General features: G+C 37.9%; 1 protein-coding gene across 1 annotated transcript in view; it reads right to left on the bottom strand.

The window, feature by feature from the left end:
- Nucleotides 1-26,188, bottom strand: part of kaznb (kazrin, periplakin interacting protein b) — a 160,281-nt gene that overhangs the window by 112,500 nt on the left and 21,593 nt on the right. The window contains exon 4 of the mRNA XM_042506826.2: nt 15,721-15,878. Coding sequence (XP_042362760.2) covers nt 15,721-15,878 — 158 coding nt within the window. The remainder of the gene's footprint in view (nt 1-15,720; nt 15,879-26,188) is intronic.

The following is a 26,188-nucleotide window of genomic DNA, read 5'->3' as shown; positions in this document are numbered from 1 at the left end:
CCTATTTTGAAAAAGATGTCATGCAGTCCCCGATCGTCAAAAACGTTGGAAAATGTTGGCTGTATAATAATGGAATCACTCTGGACAATGAAAAAAAAGAGTTCTGAACGACTAGTACTGCAGCTCTGTGCTCTTAGAGGAGTTCTGGTGACAGACGTGTGTGAAGACGTAAGCATGTTAAAAGGTTTCAGATGATAAAAACATCTTCTAATGGCCTTTGCAATGACGGTACATCATGATTAAGTTGTTGAATCTGTTTCCATTACACATTCACCTTTAATGGATATACATCTTTTTACAACCTCCCTAAGCCTAAAAACGTTTTTGTGTTATTTTGAGATTTTTTTTTTCTTGTGGGATTTACAATCAGATTTTTTATGCACGTATTGAAAATCAGCATAAAAAGACATGGATGGAAACACTCCTAATAATAACATGCTGATGATTATTTGGCCATTTTAGAGGACAAGGTAAAAACTACCATCTTAGAGCTGCAGCAAAGGAGTCAATTGTCAGAGTAATAAACTATTTTGATACTTTATTATCATTTTAGTCATATTTCTTTGTTGCATATGCCAGTGAACCAAATATCTCAGTTTTGGAGTATTGTTTGGTCAAAAAGACATTTGAAGATGTCACATTTAAACTACTTCTGTCATTTAACAGACAAATTGATTAAATAATTCGGCAGATTAGAAAATAATTAGACTAACGGTTAAATGCAATCCTATATGATCCTCCTATCTATAAAATCACAAGATATCACAAACATATTGTAAATACTTTAGACTCCATGACAAATTGAGCAAAATCCGCCTTTTATGAAGCCTAAATATCCATGCTGTAAAGTGGGTATTTACTTGTGAAGTCTACTCACCTGCACATGACTCACTGTTATCATTGCAGGATATGAATGTTTAACACAGTCTCATTTAAAACTAAAAGAAACGAAAACAGTAAAAAAACAAAACAAAACAAAAACTAGAGAACTAAAGGAAGCAGTAGGTTGCTGGGATTTCCGCTATTTAGAGAAACTGCATTAAATTGTTGGACTGAAAGTCCATTTTCAAAACAGCTATGCTCTAAATCACACACGGTGCTATCATGCATTGTAGACGAGCAGAACTGGCTTCAACTGATGCACATACTGAAAACCTGCTGAGCCTCATTTGGAAGAAACTTGAGATGGTTCTTGGAAACATAAAAAGAAATATTGCAATAAAAATGTAAATACCAAGACAGAAAAAAATGACTAAATCCAGGAACAGAATACGTTAAACTTCTGATGACTTTACACAGTACATTAAGAAGCATCCTGGAAGCCCAAAATACACGGAATGATGTTCGTCATATTTTGATTCATATTCAAACGGTAAAATTTAGAGAATTTAGACCTCAAATGTGACTCCTTGGGTGATTCACAATGCATAACAGAAATGTTGAGTCTAATCTTGCCTCCAAAGAATAACAATTATAGCTCTTTTCAAAAGCACCTGCCTGGCAGTTTATGTCAGGGCTGCAAGAGGACAAGTATCACATTAAAATATCTTCGGTGCAGTTCATTAAAATACCATCTGCTCACCAAAAAAATCACAAAGATTCATGACGGAGCAGAATTGCTCTCCAGGGAATTGTAAAAAAAAAAATTGTTAAGATTCAGTAATCTGGCAACAGTGATTCATTATTATGCATGCTGATAGGCTTTCAGCTGAGATCCCTGGAAACACATTCCCCACTGAAGCAGTCAAACTGCAATAAGTGGAGCATCCAGGCAAAGCAAAGCGCTGCAACCAGCCGGCATCGCACACTAACAAATTCATACATGAAGAACTGTAGGAGAGCGTAAGAGGATTCAGAGTAGGAGTGGAGGAGAGCGGTGGTAATCATGAATACTAACAAGGCTGGAAGAGAACAGAATAGCATATTAAGAACATGATTCATTACACAACAAGACGTCCGCGGCACAATCAAACCAACTGCTTTCATTTTTAATAATAGGCTTATAGAAACATTCTGAAATTAGGTTTTTCATTACGAGCATTTGTGTTTGACATTTCTGATCCCATTTCCTTCATTTACACTTCGCCATGCTTCCGCAGTAAATCTTGCAGTTTTAATATTTGTGGCCTCTTTATGCATTTAGCATGTCATCTTGTTCCCAGGAAGTGATGAGAGGAAGCACAGGAGTGTTAATATATGAGCAGTATGATAAATTGAGAGGGGAACGTGTGGATTAGGGCTGAGTGAAGAATGATATATATAGTACACAAAGTATCATGCATCCAGTAAACAAATTTAAATGAACTAAACATGTCAGACCGAAGGATCCCCACAGATTTACAAATTAAAGTCTGTGGTTATTCTTCAGGCTGTTACTGTAGGGTCTCTAAGCATTAGTGATCATATATGACTATGTAAAAGCTTTACCTGCAGACTGAATTCATCGTTTAGCTGAAGTAACTGAATTACCTACGGTCGCGCTCAAGTTTGCTTTGAGATACAGAGTAATGACAATAACTAAAACGGAAATATACAGTAGTTTCGTAGGTGAAACTTCTTTTGCTGGAAAGGAGAATATTAACTATTTTTCCTCAACAATGAAAACATGCATCTTATTTAGTCTGAATTGCACCCCGAAGTCTATTTCTTAAGATTTAGAAAAAGTCTGTCATCAAAATGACAAAAATGAATGGTTTGCTAGTTTCTGACAAAAGATAATTTGCTAGAATCCAGGGAACATGTCAATCATTTCCAAATTACATGCACGTCTCAGGTCAAGATGGGCAAGCTTAAAGTCAAGTCCAAAGTCCTTAATAATGAAATTTGAGTCCTAAACAAGTCATGCTGCACTCTTCACCTAAATGCCAATTTAAACTGACAAAATTTCATGAATGTTTTTTTAAAATGTTTAAATCTGTTTGTTAAAACAGGTGCTTCTTTCTTAATCAGAAAAAAAGGGGTGCTGTCATATAGAACCATGTGCCACAACAGGGTGAACTGAGTATGTTTCTGTGCTGCGTTATTGTAATCAGCTCATCTCACATAAGAAAAATGTCTACAACTTTCTCATCCCAAATTAGCTCAGGGAAAGGTATCAAGTATTTGGAAATGGTGAGTCCAAGTGAAGTTGCAAGTCATTGGTCGAGTCCACACGTCTGCAAGAATCAGATGTCACGTTCCTCCTTCTGTTGTAAGAAATCTGCCTGCCAATCTGTCTTGTTTCACATACAGTAACACTACACACTAACACTAACACAACACTAACTGCCTCAGTTTTAACACTATACAAACATATTTAGACGCAACCGTACTATATCTATAATCCATGCCGGTAACCTGTTTTCTGACATGTAAATTGTATATACAGTATGTTGGATTGCACCGTTTTGTTTTCTAGTTTTATATTTTGCACTCACTGTTACCTTATTTTAGTCTTTTTTATATTGCTTTTTTGTCTCTGCACTCTTTCAACTCTGTATTGCAATTGCTGCAAAGCCATTTCCCACGGGATGAATAAAGTTCTATTATGTTTTACCAGAAAATTCCTCAACTATCTTTTTTTAAAAAGGTGCACGTTAGCCATTATGTATTCGTCTTCACATGACACAGTCAGGTCAGGACGCAATTATCTAATTAATCAGCCTTATCATCTAGTGCACATGCTGGTGTGTGAGTCTTCAATTAATGACATTATGTCTATAGAAATGGTAAACTTGTTTAAGTGCAATATATTGTTATTATCATGATTAGTTGTAGTTGTAGTAGTAGTAGAAGAACTGTTCTATTTTTCTATTATTATCATTATTAACGTATTTATTTTCTTCTCTAGTTCATTTACTTTTTGGGTAACTGAAGAGATTGGAGTGTGTGTCCTTAATGTTTGTGTGTACATGTGCTGAAAAATGTAAAAATACAGTTTTTTACAGTTTTTTTTCTCTAAAATCACTGAGAAATGACAATGATGTACCAAGATAAAAGATTTTTCAAGTAATACCAACATTACAAAACGTGTATTCTTGCATTTGTATGTTAAAAATGGTATTTACTCCCAGTGTTATGATTAAGCTTGATTAGCCACTTCATCATGAGCAAATAGGTGTTAAAAAATGTAAAAATAAATAAATAAATAATAATAATCCTACAATAAATACAACCCATTTCTGAACAGTCTTGCCCTTAAGGCTCTTCCTCAAAAAAAGTATTTTTCTCCCTAACTGTTACCCTTTCCAGTAACACCCATAAAAGAAGATAAATATATAAAGCTGTTATAAAAAAATGCTTTAGAAATTATTTGATATGATCATTTAATTGCCTAGAATCAGTGGTTTAATTGATAAAAGCTATAAATGAAAAAAAAGAAGAAATTTGGATTTGGAAGGAAGGATTTGAAATGCATACAAGACTCGAGATTACAGATTACCCAGAAAAGTGTACAAAAATCACAACAGATGAGGAAACACATTGAATAATTATAACAAACCAAAACAACATGTCTAATGCCTAATCTGAGGGGGAACAGAGTGTGTTTTTATAATGACCACCTGGTGGCGTGCTCTTCACAGGGCAGCATGAGGGTACATCACAAAGTCTGGACCCATGAGACAGGTGTAATGATGGGTAAAAGGGGCCAATCCTGAGCTTCAGTACTGAGGTCTGGTGGTCTATAACACCCTGCACCTCCTGAGCCTGATTTACATGGTGGGATTACACCCACAGAGCCTCTCTGTTTAATTGCATTACTCTAGATTACATGACCAGATTACAAGATTGTGTGGCGGGAGACCATGAATACGGTATCATTCAGACGCTTACTATGAGAGGGAGCAAGTTTCATGATCCACATGATGTGATTTTTATGTATTGTTTCTGGGTATTTTTGTGAAATTACTGTATTTGTGTTGTTTTGTTTTCACTGCTAAAATATACAATAACATTTCCACGGAGAGAAAATTAAGATTTAGGTAAATCAAAAATCTTAAAAGGTCAAATAGTCTCATATTCTGTCTCAAAATCCTACGTTGTTTAAAGTTTAATAAAGTCTTCCAGTGGTGAAAGATATTAGTGCATGTTTTTTCTCACCTTTGAGGCAAATAAGTCAGTTTCCAAATGAGAATGATGTCCAAACTTTTCTCTTCCCTTCTTCTTTTCTAAGGTGCAGATTTTTCTCCAGTTACTTTCTATCCATGTCAAGCAAACATAGCATTTGGGAAATGATGATGTCATCTCCTCAATTTGCACATTCACATTGTTTTTTTGTGTAATGAGCTTGAGCCTGTAATGATAACAACAAAAACAACTGCTTTGTTTACTTTTTGTTAGCATTGTTTGGCCGAAAGACTCCTTTACACTAAAGGTTATTACTGTTGCACCACATCATGAAGTACCAGAGGCATGCCCTTTACCATGTTATTTGCTCCACCTTAGCGTTTTTAAGATCCTGACACAACAAGCCAGCAGTCGGCTGTCAGTCAATGCTGGGTTGTCAGTGAGTGTCCATGACCCTCGTCGCTACGGTACGTCCTGCACTATTGGCCTTTGTTGTCTTTTTTCCCATTGAAAGTCATGAGGGAGTGAGACTGAAACAAACTTGCAATATAAAGTAAGACTGTTCCTCTTTAGCGATTAGGCTCTTTAGCAGGAACATTTCTCGATGGTTTCTGTTGTTCACTGGTGCAAGGTAAATATGGTTTGTTTTTTCAACATTAGTTTTTTTGTTAAGGTGCTAACTGGCTAACAGAGTGATGACGGTCTTCCAGCTTTCCCTTTTTGAATGGCAGCGCCTGTAGACTAACCTTGCTTCTAACCTTGTGACAAGGCGACAATGGAAGACACATAGCTCACACAGGTGAGCGTTTGGAGACATTTTTGTGTTCCAGTGAGATATTTTGTAAAACAAAGGTTGTGTGGACAGAATTATTATCAAAAACAGAGACAGAAAATATCGGTTTCTAAAAATATCTGTATCCGTATAGACAGGGCCTTACGTGATGGTTTAACATTTATAATGTCTGCTTCCATGGGTCTTGCGATTGTTGTGACATCTGATAACTTCTTTATGAAGTTGGGGTAGATTTATTTGCCTCAAGTGAACAAGTAGAAACATTGACTTTGAGGGGAGTTCCACTGTACTTTATCTAATAGGTTTATTTTGTTGTTGTTTTTCTGACTTCTGAGTTGTCTGTATTTCAGTTTTACATTTAATCACAACTACAAACTGTGCAAAGGTGCATCTTACAGGATCAGTGAAAGTTGTTGGTATTTCACAGCAGTAGAAGAACATGTTTTCAAAGAAACATGAAAACTAACAGAGCTCCTAAACTTCAAATTATCAGTGGCTTCCTGAAGGTGCAGCAGTCAAATAAAAAAAACAAAAAAAACATGGAAGTGTGTGTTGGTTAAAAGAAGGTGTGTGAAGCAGCTCTGGGCCAGATGCCCACCTGGCCCCGCTCCTCGGAGCGATTGCTTCTGGCAGAGAATCAGATAGAAGGGAGAGTCATTTATATTTCCTGCACCACCCCACAAGCTGTGGAGGCAGGGAGCATTTAAATCTCGTCTAAGGTCAACAGGGAACTCAATGGCTTTGATAACAAGTATCCCATCTTTGATTCCACGCTCTTCTCGTCTCTGCAGAAATTCTGCCTTTGATGAGGGGGTTGTGCGAGAGTTTTAAAGTCAACAAGACGAGGTGGACGGCAGCGGATAACTTTTTTCAGGAGGCTTAGCTGACGTGTTTGAGATAGGGGAAACAAAAGGCGCACTGATGTCGCTCCACGTCACATTAATGTCCCTACTCATGTCTGTTGTGTATACAGAAGCGGATGTTTTCCTCATGAATTATTCAGGTTTCAGTCCTGTCGAGGCGACCTCAGCAGCAGCAGCATCAGCACCACCACAAGGAAGCTCACCTAAGGCCTGAATGCTAAATAATGGACTAATATATCAGTTTTATTTTCTCCAATAGAGTCAAAACAGAAGTGGAAGGTGGGCTCACATATCTGCTGTGAAAATCTCTCCATGAACACTCTGCGCTTGGCAGAGAAAGTCACAGGAGGACGTGAGTCCGCCTCTGTGCTGACCCTCACACTCTCGCGTAAGCAAGCCAATCCTAAACACTTCTCCATATCAGCCAGACACAAACAAGCCCACAACAAAAAGGCTGCAAAGAGCACAAACAGTCTGTCACTCAAGAGGAGATTGACAACAGCAGAGGCCTTTTTATATCACCCAAACTCCCTCTGAAATTGAGGTGAACACCTTTGATCGGCAGAAAGATGCGTGTAGTGATCTGGATCAGCTTTGTGACAGTGCTCCAGGTTTCCATAGAAACATGGGCACCCCCAACACGCCAGACTTAAACATCCTGAACCGCATCAACAGATGGTTTCTGGAGAGGCTGAGGGATGATGAAGTCTCACAATCTGGCATGCATCATTTAATATGACAGGGGCCATATGGTCATCTTAAAAAAATCCACAGTGAAAGTTTGATGCCTCCTTTATTTACAAAAATAGCATTTGTTTGATTGGATGAGAGATTAACGCCTGTGTATAATAATGTGACAGGATCCGGGAACAACACTGAAATGAAATGCCTCATGGCATTTGGAAAACAATCTCATCTGTCATGCCATATCAGGAAATATAAGTCGTTCTATCCGTGCACTCAGGTTTGCCTAATCATCAGCTGTGACAGACGTGTTTTAAAGTCTTCTCTGCAGTCAGCTCCAATACGGTCATTTTTATGCCTATTCATTAATCTTTCCTGTTCCCCTCGTGTTTCTGAGTGGGTAGGAATGTGGAAACTGGTGAGAGACGACTACCAGCTGTAACTGCAGTTGTTAGAAAAAAAAAAAAAAAAAGAGCAACCCCAGCGCTTTGAAGTCCAGCCCAGTTCATTGTAAAACAAAGGATGTAACATTGAAATAGATGCACAGGATTAGGGGTGGACTGATTCCTATACAATCAGGTGAAAAAACATCTCAAAATGAGGCATGAGATGAAAGCTGTGGTTTGTGTTCAAACGCCAAAAGATACTTACAGAACAAAGACAGCTGCACATAAAGAGCAGCTCATAAATGATAAGTTACCTTTCCTGCAGGCACTGGGCCTCAAAATGGCTGAATAGAAATAACAGGAATTATGGATCGATTTCAGGATGAAGCTACATCTTTTCGCTGCAGTCCCTGGACCACCTTTGTCCTCTTTTCCCCCGACTATTCATCTTTCTCTGTTTCTCTTTCTCCGTCTCCCTGTGTCAAATTGTTCATTAGCTCATTATGAACCAGATCTGAACTGATCCATTTTCTCAATAACAACTGCAGGACAACCCAAATCTCTCTGGATCATTAATCTAGCCTCTAAATCTATTTTACTTTGAGCTCGGGCTCATATTGCTCCTTTAATTCTTCTCTGGTCAATAATGAATTAAGGTAGATCTGCCAACTTTGTAATTGGAATGACTAAACTGGCAGCTTGCTGCGCTGCCACAATCAGCCGTGATTTCTGGCTCATATGAAACTCTTCAGTTTCATTTATCCTCATATGTCGCTAAGTTTTCTTTTGAACCCAGTGACTCTATGTAAAGATTGCGGCTCTTTGAGACCGAGAGGCTGCAAAGAGAAGAAGAAGATAAACTGTCAGTTGAAATGCACACTGCCATGCTGAGTATGAAGTGTGCCGTATAAATTATAAATGTTAATATAAATAAACAAGGAAGGTTTTCACTTGACTTAAACTGTGGAAATTAAAGTTTTCAGTAAACAATGATAAGACTTTTTCAGTCATGCTAGTGAGGCTGTACATTTAGACACAGCAGGGCTTTGAACTCAATATTAACATCAGTCAGAGTTTCTGTTAAAAACTCCTAAACCGAAACCGAGTTATGACCAAGACCAGAGTGTATCGAGACCGAGACAAGACCAAGACTTTGAGAAGTTAAGCCCGAGGCAGGACAAGACCAACTCAAAAGCAAGACCAGACCAGTTCAAGTCCAATGTGTCCAATTTAGGACATGTAAACCAGTCACTTCTCAAACTGATCTGAAAGATCCACATTCCCATAAAAAACACCCACAGCAAAAAAAAAGATTCCTCTTTATTCACCTCTTTTATTGCTGTACTGTATACATGTGTGTATGTATAAATGCACCATAAGAAATGTCCTGATAAAATAATCAAAAGGCACTGCAGAGGGGAATTTCTCATGTGGGAATTTTCCTTTTTTAAGATGTTTTCTATGAGCAAATAAATACAAACACTAAGGAGCTGAAATCAACATAACCATCTTTGGTTAATGCTCGTAATTCTTGCTCAGACAGAAAGACAATCAGGGGTGCAGCATTTGTCAATTACACCTCAAAGCTGTGGAACAAACTACCTTTAGATATAATATAATGATAAAATACAGCTAAAAACGCATCTGTTCACTCTAGCCTTTAACTTCAGACTGCTGCAATTATTTTAACATGTTATGTGTATTGATTTTATGATTTTTGGTTTTATATAATGATTTTATGATTAGGAGGGTTTTTTTTTTTTAACTGTTTTTTAAAATGTCTTTTATGCTGCATTGCCCTGATGGACAGTTTTATGTTCATACTGTCAGTTTTCATGTGAAGCACTCTGTGTGTATAATCCCTTTATTGTAAAGCATTTTGTGCTGCATTTCTTGTCTGAAAGGTGTTATATAAATAAAGTGTATTATTATTATTAGTAGTAGTAGTAGTAGTAGTGCTAGTAGTAGTAGTAGTAGTAGTAGTAGAATCATTATTATTATTGAGCAGTCTTGTGAATCCTGAGTCTTCTTTGCCTTTTAACTTTAACCTATTTATTTCATAAACAATACATCCTTTATATTGTTCATAATAGATTATAGATAGACCTGACATCAAAACTATCGCTGCAGACTGCGAGCCAACCACGGTGCGACCGGTGTGTATACCCCAAATGGAAAGTATGAGCATCGAGAGGACGTGAGCAGCGCTGGACTGAAAACTGACGCGTTGCAGAACTTTCACCAGGTCAAATGTTAGTGTTTTTTGTAATGAATTTTTAAACTACAAAGGTTTTATGTTTGTAAAATTTTCTTAAAGCATAGAGAAGTGGGCCGTACAATGTATAAATAAAACAGAAAACAGGAAAACCTTTTTTTTTTTTTTTTATTTCTGCACTCAGCAAGCAAATTCTATTCAAGTGTATGGGCCCCATTTTGGCTTCCAGCATCCACTCTTTATAATACTTTTGTAAGGAATCACCAAAGTTTGATAATAAAAATTTACCAAATGTTCAGTCGTCCATCATTAATGATCTGCTGGTGAAACTAAATGAAAAGTCAGGGAATCCCCAAAATTATTAGTCATTTATCCTCAGGTTGTAGTTAATATCTGCACAAAATATTCATGTCAATCCATCCAATAGTTTGAGATGAGATGTTTCAATAAAAAAAAACCCCAAAATGTCAACTTCATGATGGCGCTGGAGGAAAAGGATAAATCCTCTCGGGTAAGGTAACATCTTGCCCACAATGGACCAATCAGTTATTCACTGCTCAGAGTGTTTAAATCTCTGTAAATCTCTGATCGAAGCTCAGGTAAAGTTCTTCTGTTCCTACAGACTTAGTTTGTGAGGCGCTGTTCTGTTAGTGGTTTCTGATCTGCACAACTGAGTATTTATTTAAAGTCCTCTGTTAACCCTGAGAGGCTGGATCAGATCAGAGCGAAAAGACACTTACTTCTTTGCATTTTTAGAGAATTATGTTGAGCAACATCTTCTCTGTCACGCCATCATCAAGCCGCTATTGTAGCCATGCTGACTCCTCGACCAAAGCAGCTAATGCAGTGCAACGTTCCACTACATCAATTCACAGCTTCCACACCCTCTGAAATGCATTTGATTAGTCACCCCGGCACAGCAACGGGGACATAAATAATTCATCTGTGCAAATGACAAATGAGGCAATCAATTCTGGGACAGCATTCAAAGAGAAACTATTCAAATCCCCTCTAAATTAATTTTCTGCCTTTTAGTGGCCGTGGACTTTAAATTTTAATGCTGAATTCATCAGATGATGTTTTTACCATGAATTCCACAAACTAAACCTTTTGGTGTCGTAATCTTTTTTTTCAAATGATACACAGAATATACAAAGCATCAAGGTTTCATGACTGACAGGAAGCCTTGGAGAGTTCTCTCAGACCAGCAGTAAAAGTCTCACTGGCAGCACTGAATAGTGGACATCAGAGCCTGAACGGCACAGTGAACAGCAGCACTTTGAAACGGCAGACCAGCCGTTAAAAAAGAAGTAGAAGAGAAGGAGGGCTGGACTAATTTCATATTCTATCTGACAGCAGAAGCACTACTCTCCATGAATGCAAAACTCTGTAGATGAGCTGAGCTCCTTTATGCGGGATGAGATCACACTTGACTTTGACCTCTGAGACTCGGAGAACAAAGAAATCTGATGCTTAATCTGGCTCCAATTATTTTGTCCGTCTGTTGTAGCCTGAGTGATGATGCGACGCCTGAAAGCTCAATCCTGCTGCTCAGATAAGGTGAAATAAGTACAGAGACTAATGTCGTAGAGTTGAATCCAGTATCAAATATGGTTATTGAATATGAATCCTTTCAAACATCATTTTGTCTAATAAGGTTCAGTTTTTAACAATTACAAGTAAACAAAGTTATAAATTGTTAAAAATCAAAGATCTTTAGACAGCTTATCTTGTGTTAGAGGGCCAAAACAACCGATTCTGAGAATTTAAAAACAAAATATGATGAATCAAATGCACCCCGCAGACATAATTTCTTCTTTAAGTATTTCAAATCTATTTACAAATCACTGCTAAAAAAATTTCAGCCATGGTTAGGTTTAGGCACAGAAACTTGGTGAGGTTTAGGTAAAGGTCATGGTTTGGATTTAAATTTTAGTTTTGGCCTCTCGCCCACACGCAAAGAGAGTTAAATAATAAAACAGAGATTTCTTTAAAAATGCCTTCTAAGGGGCAGACTTTTCAAAACTCGTTGTTCTCTCAAAGAAATTATTAGTTATAATGATCTATTTTGTCAGGTTCACTTACGACAATTAAATATAAAATTACCATCCAATTGAGTCTAGTAATTCTAATATAAACCCAAAAAGTACCATTTATAAAAAATTAAATCTAAATCTATATCAAATAAAACTGAGATGAGTAGACTTTGAGATTTTAATGAAGTTTATGTAATTCATGTATGTCAACATAGCCAACTTAAAATTAATAAAATGTATTAACAGTAATTAACTATTAATCTAAGTATAATATGTAAATTCTATGAGCTATAGTTACATTATCTTATTGGCTATTCATGTCAGTTTTATTTGCGTTATTTAAATAAATGGTACTTTTTTGGTTTATGTCAGAATTACTTTACTCAGTTGGATGGAAATTTTATATATAATTGAAATTAGTAAAACAAAATAAACCAAATAAAGTCTACCTGCACCTAATACTCCACTGTAAAATGGCTTGTACATAATCTGGAGCTGTAACAGACACTACTTTTCTAAATGTGAATAAATCTTAGCCAGCGGCCCGTAACCAAAGTATTTTGAGGTAACTGAGCAAGATTTGAGGTAGGTAACACCCAAAAACATACTAACACATCATGCTGTTGCACAGCGGTTGGCACAAACTTAAGCACACATCATACTTTGTTTCACAGAAAGAAAACACTATTGAATTTTGATCTAAAAAGTTAAAAACTTTTTTTTTCAATTTGATCTCAACGGAAAACCCAATTTAGGAGGCCAACCATTCAGGAAAAAAAACTGTCGAGGAGGGAAGCCACATTCACAAGTAACAGAATCTCCCAGTTTAAGGACTAAGATTTTCTCTTCTGGGTTTGGCTTTAGCCTCGGAGCAAACAATTGTATCACCATAGCAACTGTCAGTCACATGTCAGCATCCCCTGTTGATCCGTTTTGTCCTCTGACAGTTCAGAGCAACAAGCCTCCAGCTGACAGAGGCCTCCACTTGGCACCCTCTTCTAGAAAAAACAAAACAAAACTTGGGAACATGTAAAGGTTGTGGGTGTACTGTCTGACACCAACAAGGCCAACAGGCAGAGAAATCCATCATGCTGACATGTCTGAGCGCTTCACTTAATATTGAACTACCGGTAAACTTTTTTTCTTCGAATACAACTTCTTGGGGTGATCATCGGCACTCCATCCGCAACTGAGGTTCCCACTCATCCATCACCTCCCAATGCTATGTTCCTGACTAACACAAAAAAAAAAACTGACCGGAGGCTAACAATCTTTCACTCTTGCATATAACTGAGCTGAGGTGAAAGCAATGGCCTTTTGCTGAATTACCTCGCCTTTAATCAATGACACCGCGTCGGAGAAAATATCTCCAGGAGAATGGCGGGGGGACTCTGTATCCATCATGCACGTCCATGATGGTGCTAATGGATGACCCAAATGCATCACCGTGTCACGATTCATCTGACATTCATCAAAATGTAGGAATAAAAACAAAAGGACAAATCGAGGCAACACTATGAGGGTAATTTATCATGTCATCTGAAGCAGAGGAAAAGATGTTATTACTTTAGGTTTGTTTGTTTCTTTAAGCAAAACACGCTAAAATACATTTTTTTGTTTTACCCTTAAGACTACAAGCGTGCACAAATCTCCTAAGAAATACAGCTAAGACTATCGGACAGAAACAAGCGTTTCCTTTCTCTAACAGGAAAAAAAAAAGGCTGCCAAAGTTTTCACAGTGTTGGAGCGGTTGTGCTGTGGGCAAATGTTTCAGTTCAGTTCAGGGATGAACACGCTGTTGATTTAACCTTCAGCAGAAGACACACTGACACGCAGTGAGAGAGAGAGAGAGTCGTGTCAGCACATCTCAGATTTTTCAAACTTCATTGGAAAGTTTGGAAATAAAAATGTGAATGCAAAACAGAAGTCTGCAGGTATGACAGAGTGAGAGGAATAATCGGTCATTTTAAACAACAGTGAACGCCCGATGAGGATGAATCAGTCAAACGTGAGAAGCTGCAGTCTAAGTTGTTGATACATTCAGAGAGCTGTGGTCAGGATCTGAGATATACTGATGCTGCTTCAACCCAAAGGAAAGTTCTGACAGACATCAAAAGTAAAGATTTTATATCTTTTTAACTATCTGGATTTGCTTTATTCATGATTTAAGTGTTCAAGTCTGTTTTATATAAACATTATATTGAGTTTCAAAGCCTCTTATGTAAGACCAGCGATGAAATTCTGGAGAAAAACTACTAAAGCATTTATTGATCTATTTGTCTGATTTGATAATATTTCTTGTGAAAGCTATACTGTGCAGGATTGTCGGCTACTTTTTTAAAATAGTATCGCCAGCGAGAGTCAAAGCCAACCCTGAATTCACTCCTGTTAGCTACATTTACATATTTATATTTGCTTCATGTGCTGCTTACAGTCACACCAGTTGCTATGTTTTGCTGTGCCGAGGACCGTCCAAAACACAAAATAAGAAAATACAGGCAGAGGGCAAAGTCTCTGCAGATTAATACACTCACACACACTTCTAATGGGTCAGGCATGATGATAAAAAGAGATCACTTTTGTATGAGTCAGTACATTGTTTTTATTTTCTTTTTTAAATCCTGCACTGTGTACCTTTAAGGTAAGTGTCAAGCAGGACGTCTATAGGGATCAGACACTGAAGTTAAATGCTTTTTAATATCTTTTCAAGACAATTCTTGTTGAAGTTTAAGACTCATTTTTGGACAAATCATCTTCTGCTTATTTAAGCATTGCAGGTATGGGGCAAGTATGTGGTGCCATGCAGAGGCAAGTTTTATGTAGTAATATGGTAGTAGGTCGCCAACAGGTATGTGAAAGTATGAAGTAAAAAGATGAGGTATGAGGTTCAGCGGTAGGTTTAAACATTTGTAACATCAAAAATGTGGACTCTCACGCAGAAGATCTTGACTCGTTTTGACAAAAGAGAAATTAAAAATGAATAAATGAAATTTGATAAAATGTTTGTGGCATCTCACAAATTCAAACTTAAAACTTAAAGCCTATTCATAAAGTTGAGTTCAAGACATGATTTGGGACTAGTTTCAATAATGACATATATTTACTTCTTAACCACTAAAGCTATTATCATTGTAAATATGCTGTAAACTGAAGCATAACTGGTAACTGCATGGATTTTCTTCTTTAAACTAATCAGTTTAGAAACTGATTTCAGCTGATTGGTTACCAGAAACTTTATGTTTTAAGGGTTAATGATTTGAAAATGTGAAGCTAGTGGCACACATGTCCCATACTGTATAATTTAGTATATAGGAGCACAAGAGGATACCTTTTCCTTTTGTATCGCACACATTATGATGATTCAAGCAGCAGAAAAAAAACTCAGATATTCTGGTGTACAGAAAATGTGTATATTTACTAGTTACTACTTCTTTTTTCTATTTTTTTACTCTGGTTGTGGCTTACATGAATTTAGGGTGCTTCGTAAGACCAAATGTTGTGGACATTGTTGTATGCATGATATAATAATAACTTAATTCAGTCATTCATTCTTTTACTTGTCTTTTGTGCCACAGGTCAAAATAGTCACCAAAAGGAAACTGACAACAACCTAAATCAGTTAACTGTTACTGAGCCTCACCAGACGGCACTGTAAAGAAATCTTATGCAACAATCTGTGAGAGGACGGAGTCTGTACCTGAGCGTCCACAAGCAGGTGTCTCATCAGAGTCATGGACTTCCTCAAGGTGTCCCTCTCTCCTGGAACGAACGCCTCCTCCTCGTGAGCCAGGCTGCAAGGTCTGGTCACCATGAACTGAGCAATCTGGTCGTTCAGGCTGTTGAGAGACTGAACCGCTGCAAAAGAAGAGAAGGAAAATTGTAAAAAAAAAAAAAAAAATCCCCACATGAACACACATGCTAAGACACAGACACACAAGCATACATGACAGTCCATCTACGCTTTCCTTAACTGCCAAGAAGCCGGAGGAGCTCTGAAGTTTGCTTCCTCTCTCTCTTTAGTGGGATTTTCTGGATCAGACTCGTGTGATCTGAGACATTTCCTTCATCCACGGCCACAGCTGAGCGGTCTCTATTGTTCTTCACTTCAGAATAATCCTTCTTTCGGACAAGAGGGGCATCATTAGGCTAAATCCATTACTAAGACAGAAACTCACACTCAACCCATTACATAATCCATTTTTTATGGCGAGAGTCCCAGTAATAATGTCTATTATTTTGTGTTTGTTCAGTCAGATGATACATAAACATAATGTGGAGTTCAGAAATGTCTCTGTTTCTTGGAGTTTGCCCAGTATTTGCTCAGAGGTCTGTCTTTGGTCAGGGCCCGTGGGTGGTGATACAACAAATGTTTGATCAATACTGAAAATTTTCACAAGTCTCAAAATAAGCCAGCAGGGTGACATAAGAGCATTTTGTCAGAGCAGAAGAGGAAACCGCAGCTCATGTTGCAGCCTACAGTTATTAATATGATCCAATTTTTTGTAATTAAAAATAAGCTGCTGGCTGTTACTGTAATTACTTGACTCAACACGTGAACCCAAACAGTCGTTTATCTACAATTCTGGTTGAGATAAACAATCGCCAGTTTATGATTGACTTATTGATGAAAACCTTTTTTTATACATTTTAAACTCAATGAGAAAACGCTCACTTTTTGCCCTGCTTACGGATCGAAAGTGTGACAAGTAGTAATTGGATGCAGTTACATGATAAAAAACAACGCGGCCACCAAAATAAAAGTCAAATAAATGATATCAAGAATGAAGTTATTCATTAAAACATTCACATTTGACTGGTGCTAATGTACCAATGATAGGCAAACTGTCAGACACTTCTCAGTGTGCCAAGTTTCCAACGATACCAAATATGGAAGGTGAATTTTGGAGAGATGTATATCAGAACAGAAAAACACTTTTCTCATCGATTTCATAACAGGTGCGTGGGAGAGCGACATGATTTGCAGACAAACTACCGCACACGGTCTACTTTCCAAAGAAAACAAAACAAAGAAGTTATTGCAACAAGTTAGTACTAAAACCTTTAATCGAACGATGAAACATGAAAAACATGGACTCTTGGGTTTAAATATTTCACTCAGTGTAAACCCAAAAGAGCTTCAACAAAGATTTGGAATACAAATCTTTGATACAAAATACAAAATTTGTTAGAGCTGATCCAAGTACTCTGAAGCTTTGAAGCTTCGAACATTGCCATGGTTCATTTTATATATCTATATATGTGCTCTCCGGTACAAGCAGCTGCGGACACACAGGCAGCTGTCCAGTCAGGCTGCAAAATATTGTAAATAATCATCTGCCTTTTGGTTAGAAATGGTGAATTTACAGCTCTGAGCAACTTAAAGACAGAGTGTGTGAGATTGAGATGGGTTTGGTGGCATCTAGCAGTGAGGACTGCAGATTGTACCCAGCTAAAACCTTCCCTGGATGAAATTCTTTCATTATTCAGGAGGATTTTATCAGGAGATAAATTATCAAAAGAGGTCTCCTCTTTTCCGAAACAAACAGACACAGTGATTTAAAAAAAAAAAAACTGACCGAAGCAGTTTTTACAAACAAGTGCATCTCTGATGCTGTTTGGCTCATCAGTCTGTTGTCGTCCACCAACTGCTAAGGTGTGTCAGCTTTTCTCTCAAGATTAAAGGCTTTTTTTAAACTTAAGATTCAGGCGGGGGTTATCACCGAAGGCAGAGTCATCCCCAGAATCAAAACAAAGAAACAACCAGGTAATCTGTAAAAACAGAATAAAGCGTTTTTTTAAGTTACAAATCAGTGTAACTCTGATGCTGCTCATTGCAGATGGGTTTGTAACTATGGTGGCCAACCTGCAAACGTGAAAGGATGAATGGTTATCTTGAGCCAGTGTTTATTTTGTCTGTTCTGGGCTACTGTAGAAACATGGTCGATGTAGATATCAACGGCTCATTCTAAGGTATTGAGATCACAACAGTTCTTATTTTCAGGTGATTATACACTAAAGAAAATATACCCATTAAATTATATTCCATTTCTGCTGATGATTTCCCCTAAATCCTACAAAAAAGACCTCTAACATGTTATAGTTTCCGGCTTTTGTTTGATATCTAGTGCAAAAAATGTTGTTGCAGATTTCTGGTCTGTCGTTGGAGTAGTTAGCCTGAACACAACGTGACATTAATGTTACTGTCGCACAGAACGTCCTGCTGAACCACGGTCAAACAATATAAGGAAGAAACAGTCGAACAACTCTGAGTCGGGTACAGTCCTAATGTATATTTGAAAATGAATTACATAAATTAACCCAAAAATAGTTATTCTCAGACAAGGGCATTTAAACTTAATGACAGCTCAAAATATCAAAGACAACCCCCCAAAATTCCAGTGCCAGATATGCTAAAATGAAAATGGCATACCACAAACAAACAATGAATTTGGTGAGTCACCAGAAAACTGTAAGAAGCAGTTCAGCCATTCTGCAAAGTAGTCAATTTCTTTTTTTCTAGCTTTTCTCTTACTATTATGGTTAATGTTACTGTGAGCTAGATACTCAAAAAGTTGCCCATTGTCATATTATTTTAGGTCCACTGTATGAAAAGTGATTTTTCAAAAAAGTGCGACTCTCACAAAAAAGAGTAACAAAAGTGAGACAGCTGGCATCTTTGGATTCTGTCTTTTCTCAAACCAACACCCAAATATATTTGATTATGATTATATAAAGCAGAAAAAAGCAGCAAATCCTCCCATTTCAGCGACCAGAAGCAGCTCATGTTTGACATGTTTGCCTGATAAATGACCAAATTAATTAGTTATCAATGTCACTGTTGATTCATTGGACTAATTATGTCAACATTAGTCACCACGGAGATAGGATGTTTTGAAGGAGGTCAGGACACTTGCTCCGAGTCAAGCATCACTTTCTCTCTCTCTCTCACACTCACACACACGCACACACACACACACACACACACACACACACACGCACACACACGCCTAAGAGGCTAAGAGGTCGAGCTGGGGCGAGAGTGACAGAGCGACTGAGGCAACGTGTGACTCACTGACGACAGTCAAGGTCGGCTTTTCGGCAGAATGATCAAAGATTTATGGCCACACCTTCTAGCACTTCTCTTGAACTGCAGGAGCATGCAGAAAGAGGCATGTTTACGAGCACACGGCGGCCCTGCAGGCAGCGCGGCATACATCAAATCAGCGCAGGGTGGGAAGAGGGGGGAATAAAATGTTTACGACGGAGGCTGACGATTTGATTCTAATTTCGCATTCAACATTTACAAGGTGTACCTCTCTGCCCCAAAGACGGCCGCACGCATCAGGTAATGGCACGCTGCGGCTGGAAATGACACGCTGTCAAACTCAGAGAGTAGACACACCTTCTTCTCCTCTTTGCTCCACTTTCAATTTTTACTGAATGCATTCTGTCACACACTGAGAAACATGATGGGGAAGGCAGGTGGTTTTCTATAAAAGCAATGTTACTTTGACTACCTGAATATGTGACGATATCGTATCGCAATCAAAATGCCACAGCTCCAGGCCAAAGCCATAAAGTGGCAGAGAGATGTGACAGAAACACCACGTGATGCTCAATTTGTTGAACCATTTGTGATAATTGATTGCTTCTCACTCGTGAAATTACAACAAATGCTGAAACTCCAGGCTGCTGACACGGCTGATCAGCGTCTGACAGCAGCAGCCATGAAGGTGTACATCTGCACCTCTCCACCAACACCACCTGCATGTTTAATATTCTCCCTGTTGGAGCAAACCAGGTGAGGCAGCAGCACAGAGGTGATCCTCTGCTGAGAATATGTAAGTGAGGAAACGTCAAAATATGTTTCTGAGAGTTAAGTATCCAAAATGGCTGGGTGAAGCTGACCGTTTGTGAACTAGAACATTTTAATAATACAGAGCAGACGTCAGGAGAGGAATCTTGATAAGGGAAAATCATAGGTCCTGTCTACACATACACAGATATTTTTCTCTATGTGTTGGCCTCTCGGAGTATAAGGTCATTAAAACAATTTAGATTTTTTAAGACATTTTCTAAAGTGAGGATTTTTCAAAAAATGTTCTTAAAACGGCTAGTTCAGAAACTGTGAACACAATCTCCTTGAATTGTTCATGCCTACTGTTGCTTTGTGTAAACAAATGCGAGAAACAACAACAATGTTGTTTCATAAATGTTTTGTTAGCACTGATTGGTCTATTACTTCACACTTTGCTGCACCACTTCACAGATGAATGGGGGCATCTGCTGTGCTCAGTGTTTTTTGGTCCATCTAAACATCCACTGTTTGAATAATAATAATAATAATAATAATAATAATAAAAACATGAATTAACAGTGATGACGTCTCCAATAGCTGTTGAGAAAAGGTGGCATCAGCCAGTATATTTTACAACGTCTGCAACAAGGACAGACTGCTGAAGACAGTTAACACTGGCGAGCATTTGGAGTTGTTACAATCTAGATAGTTTGGACATAATTATTGTTTTAAAAAAAAGGGGAAAAATATTTATTTTCAAAAATATCTGTAAACATGTAGACAGGGCCATAGATAATTGAGAAATAGCTATTTCCATTAATCCTGTGAAGCCCAGATTAATTTTGGTTAATTTTTGCTGTATCTTTGTTCAGTACCTTTTAACTTCCTTAAACCACTTGAATGCTGTTCTTTATTTTTTTATTTTTATTTATTTATTTATTTATTTTTTAACACAATTGCAGCTGTAAATCTGACCTATCATTTTGTCTGTGTGACAAAATATAAAGCTGCCAGCAACACAAAATACAAGAAAAACGACAATTTGGCTACCACCCTAAAAATGTATGTCTCCACCAAACAGTCAAACTGCAGTTTCACTCCATGTCTGTGCAGACTCATATGCAGCCATTAAAGCAGACAGTGCTTTAAATATGGAAGTTGCCACAAAGATCTACAAATTCTGCAAACATGGATGCTTCACACACATCTTCAAACCGACAGTACAGAAGACCAACACAAGCAGAACAGTATTTTTTTAAGATGGACACCCGATTAGTGTCACAATTTAGTATTTGATCTCACTTTTTGTTATGAAATTGAATAATGGCTAGAAAAGTGTTTTTGCAAAATATTAAGATGTCACAGTGAAGCTGACTTTTAACTTTTTGGAAATAAAATGTCTTCACTTCATCATTGTTTCCTATTAGACATTTGTTATGAAATTTTGTCCCCATATGGACTTATGGTCAAGAACGTGTTTTGTGGGGTCACAGTGACCTTTGACCACCAAAATCTAATAAGTTTATCTTTGAATCATAGTAGACGCTGGTGGCAAATTTGAAGAAATTATCTCACAGAGTTTCTCAGATATCGCTTTCAAGAAAAAGAGATGTATGGACAACCCAAAAATATTAAGCCTCTAGCCGCAGTTGTCACCAGCGCTGAGGTATGACAGTTGACTAATAATTTGCAATTGTCAAGTGAAAATTGAGTAGTTGAGAAAATATTAATATAGAAGAGTGAAAAATATTGTCTCACTATGTCTACACACAAATACAGTAGAATTGTGTAAGAAATTCAATAGCAATCCAATATATTCACATTTATAATGATCTCATCACAACTAATTTTTTCAAGTTTTTCACTGAAAGCCTATGTTTTAAAAATGTCTTCCAAAAAACTTCACGATCTACAAATGAGATCCTGTGTGACAGTCCCATATCAGCACTTGTATCTCTTTTTTGTTCTGTGTATTCACAGATAAACAATCTGAGATTGTGTATAATTGTACAAAATGTGTCTTTCACTGAGTCCTTCATTTATTTCCCACAAAATTTCATGATTAAAGCCTTTAATCTGGAGCATTTTTTAAAAGTGTTTTTTAAAGGTGCGTATACGAGACCCTCCCCATCCGGTTTGTATTTCTTCACATCCGTCTTTTTGATGTACAATGTACAACCATTTAAATCAGAGGGATATTGTGTTTTTTTTTGTCATGCACCCTCCTACACACAGGTGGCCCAGTGCTGCTGGTGACTGTGAGATGTGGACAGCTCATCACAATCTTTGTAGCCGCCCACAGGAGCAAAACAACATCAACAATGAACTCTAATGAGGCATGTTGGGGTTTTGTGAGGCTGCACAGTCCTTCTGAAAGGAGAATATAATGTGCATATGAAAAAAAAAAAAAAAACTAAAACCAAAAAAAAAAACAGCTCACTCATAAAATGCAATCACTCCTCCAGGAGAAATATCCGCTCCAGTTTCTGTATATGATCGCTGTTAATTTGCAAAATCGCTCAAAATATGAACAAGGGAGGGTTTATGTTTTTTATGCAGATGCGGTGGAATACAGTAAAATATATTCAAATGAGCTCAGTCAGCTATCCCAATAGGAAGGGTGACGAGAAAAATATTAAAACGACTCTTTTGCCTCTGCTCTCTTTTGGGGCCGACTGTTGCAGCCACGGAGTCACAGCAGCCAACCGGCCTCTGCCAAAGCAATTTGAGGAAGCTCCAAGAACTTCACACTTCAAGCCCAAAAGACCCGGAGTCGCATGAAAGGATGAGGGAGTCTGTGAGAATCTGAGGCAATCCCGAGAGAGGGGGAGCGCAGCCACATTTCAATTACCCCAATGCCGGATAAATACACAACACAATCTTGTTGAGGGACAAAAGGCTGTATTGAACCTAAACCAGGGGTATAACACCACCACCAACGCTCATTTTGAGGCTTCTGAAAACATGCCACTGTAAAGATAACTGCAAGTTGGTTCAAATACAGGGATTTAGACAGATCAATTATAGCTTAGCAAAGTTTGCCTTGCATAGAAAGAACTGAATCCCTCTCTGTATCTGACAGCATCAACACAAGCCTGTAATTTTGCTGTTTGCCTCATTGTTCTGCATCACTATCTGCAGCAGGGTCCAATTCACCCGCTGACGGCCCGCGCATTGCAATTCCTACAGAAATGTAACACTTTTTCCCAAAGGAATACCACTTTACTGTGCATTGCAAGCATGTTACAGCATGTTCCACAAATCTTTTTTATCTTAATGTCTGGCACAGCAGATATTTCACATTTCACTCCAATGTCACGCTTCCACACTTCCTCAAAAAGCATTTGATCCTTTCCCTCTGGCTAGTGTCCACTAATTTCTGATGCAGAGCAGATGGAAGCTTTTGTGTGTGTGCAGAGCTTTGTCGACTTTACGGGCAAGGCTGGGGGTATGTGAACATGGAGAGCATAATTGTGACAGTGGATTTAGAGAGATTGACCTCTGTGGAAAACAAACTCCATGGGCTCTGGCTTTTCTTTGTGTCGTTGTGTTTTCCTCCTGAACTGAAGCTCTGAGAAATCACAGAATCTGCCCTAAACAATCAGGCAGACAGGAGCAGCGGCAGACTGCCAGGCGTCTCTTCTCTGTCCACAGCGAGCGAGAGGATCCCTCGAGTCCCCGTTTCATTCTCATTTCCACAGTTCCCACACGACGCAAGAGGCATGTTTTGGCTTGTTTAGATCCTAAACTGCATCTGATCGGATCAAATCTGCATCCAGATGCTTAATTCAATTCAGCCAGTTCCAGAGAGGAATATCACACACGCCTATTGTGCACATTTTGTACCCAGCTTTACTGCATGTAAACAAGCAGAGTACATGTTTTTGTACAACAGGCTTTGGGTGCATTTGTGTTACTAATAGGTCTATCAAGAGTATTATTACATTGACTGATTTAACTGCAAAGTCAATTGGTCTCCTCTTCAGTAAACTTTGCAAATGTCTCTAATAAAGAAATAAAATCATAAGGTCAAAACTTAAATTGGCATATAATCTTACAGCAATACTTGATCATCTGTATATCAATTACTCAGCCCTTGCAAAACTACATCAAAACATAAGTTTATTAATTCTCACACAATTTGTGCAGTTTAATCCAAGCCTCAATTATTGAACAGACAACCCTTTCTGAACTGAAAAAGCCAGACTCAATAAACAAAAAAATTAACTTTACCTCACTAAACACGGGAGTTACTGGTCTACAACTACATTGATCAGTTCATTTGTTCGTGTTATTGTGTGACTTTTATGAATCTAAACTCACCTTTCAAAACACCAAACTGTCTATTTATGAAGTTATGAGCAAGTGACTGGACAAGTGAGATTTGGATTGTATTGCACAAGTTGTGCGACATCTAGATGTTTTATGAGAGAACATCTAGTAAAACAGAGCACATGTTTAGTGTTTTAATTCACAACAAAATAATCTTTTTTTTCAGCTTGATTTGTTTTCCAGCAGAATTATAAGAATTCAAAATCTAATGAAACTTGTTGGAGGTGTAGCATGAGCCAAGGATAACCCAATTAAATTTTGGAGCTGATCTGAATCACGGGGCAGATAAACAATTTTTTTTCATTTTCATTAAAATTGCAAGACAGAGCATGCGGCCTTGATAGAGGTCTGAGCTCCTGAAGTACCCTACTTAAATTGTATCAGTATATTTGTCCAGGGCAGTGAGCATTAAATCAAAAAACTCTTGATGAGCTAGAGTTAGCCTAAAGGATTGATTCATCAGGACACACTAAAAAATAAAAAGGCCATTATGTGATGTTTTCATATAACAAACAGTATGTAATATAATTATAGTATATAAATGTATCACCAGTAGGCTCTCCTGAGGATATTAAGACAGGTTGCATTTAAAACAATTAATGAAAACTTTAAGCCAGATGTTTTTTATCCCTGAAAACCATTTTGAACACAGTTTCTACCCATGAAGGAAGTACTCCTGAGGTATTTGGAGGATTGTTTGGACTTTTAAGCCCTTTTAAGGTCTGCAGTACAGCTGCTAATCAAATCACTTCGCTTGCACTCAAACAGGTGGCTTATTTTTCTTGTCTGTTGTTCAGTTTATTTAACAAGCAAAAGCAGTTGAAGGTAAAAAAAAAAAGTGAAGACCTTGAGGGCAGCCCAGAGGAAAACATCTTCACAATGAGGCCTGGAGGGCAGGAAAAGTTTTCTGCTCTCCCTGCAGATTCTCTATGCCGCAGTTTCATCAGGAACAACGAGATAGAACAAGGTAAAAACCTTCCGGGCCTTTTGTTAAACATCCCAAAACTGTTATTGTCGGCCAAAATGAGGATTCAATTAACCTCCCTGTCTCAAGTCTGTTCACACACAGACACACAGTCATTTATTTGGAGCTTACAATGCAAAAGCACACCACTTATCTTCAAGACAGACCCCCATGTGATTCAAAATAACTCGAGGGACCGTTTAAGAACACAATGTTTTCAAACCACCTCAGAGCATTGTGTAATTGTTATGACCGCTGACAGCAGTTTGTTGGCGATTAACACAAACAGATGACAGATGAGAAATCACCTCTCTAGAATGTTGAAGTGTGCCATCTTGTCAAAGTATCAGGACGCCAAAAATCACACTGGTATGATTGTTGAATAACTTTGGCATTGATCTGCTGCTGAAACAACTGCCTTCTTTTTCTCCCGTAGACACTCTTGTTGGGTGCAACTGCAATCTGCAACTATTTTTCACCACATTTTTTTGAAAACCAAAGGCAACAAGATATTTTTTACCTTTAGTCACTAGTAATGGAGGCATTTTGTTAAAAATCCAAAGTCCCCAAGCCAACACCGAGATGAAATAAGTCCTATTCACACAGGACTTGTATTACGTGTCTGTATTTTACTCAGTTTTATCCCACGGGTGACATGCACAGTCATTTTTTACTCACTCTGCACAACACAGAAACACTGCACAGCAACACTAGCAGATATGTACAGTGTAAACCTTTTTTTTTTTTTTTTTTTTTTTTTAAGGCCAAGTGGTAGGATTTGGTTGCATCTAGCGGTAAAGGTTTTACAAGTAAAACTTCTACCTTGTGCTAACCGTGTAGGAGAACTACACTAGGTAGCACAAAAATTCAAATGGATCTTTTTAGAGTCAGCAAGTGGTTTGTTTGTTCAAGGCTGCTGCAGAGCGACATGGTGGAGTCCATTTAAGAAGACCCGCTCCATGTGCAGATATAAATGACTCATTTTAAGATCACGAAAACACCACAATACCTATTCTCAGGTGATTATTATACACCAATGAAAACATAGTTATTATTAATATATATCATTTC

The sequence above is a fragment of the Plectropomus leopardus genome, chromosome 2, assembly GCF_026936395.1.
Source record: "Plectropomus leopardus strain MGB_pleo_1.0 chromosome 2, ASM2693639v1, whole genome shotgun sequence".
Taxonomy (NCBI): Eukaryota; Metazoa; Chordata; class Actinopteri; order Perciformes; family Serranidae; genus Plectropomus; species Plectropomus leopardus.
This window is presented reverse-complemented; position numbering and strand designations above follow the sequence as displayed.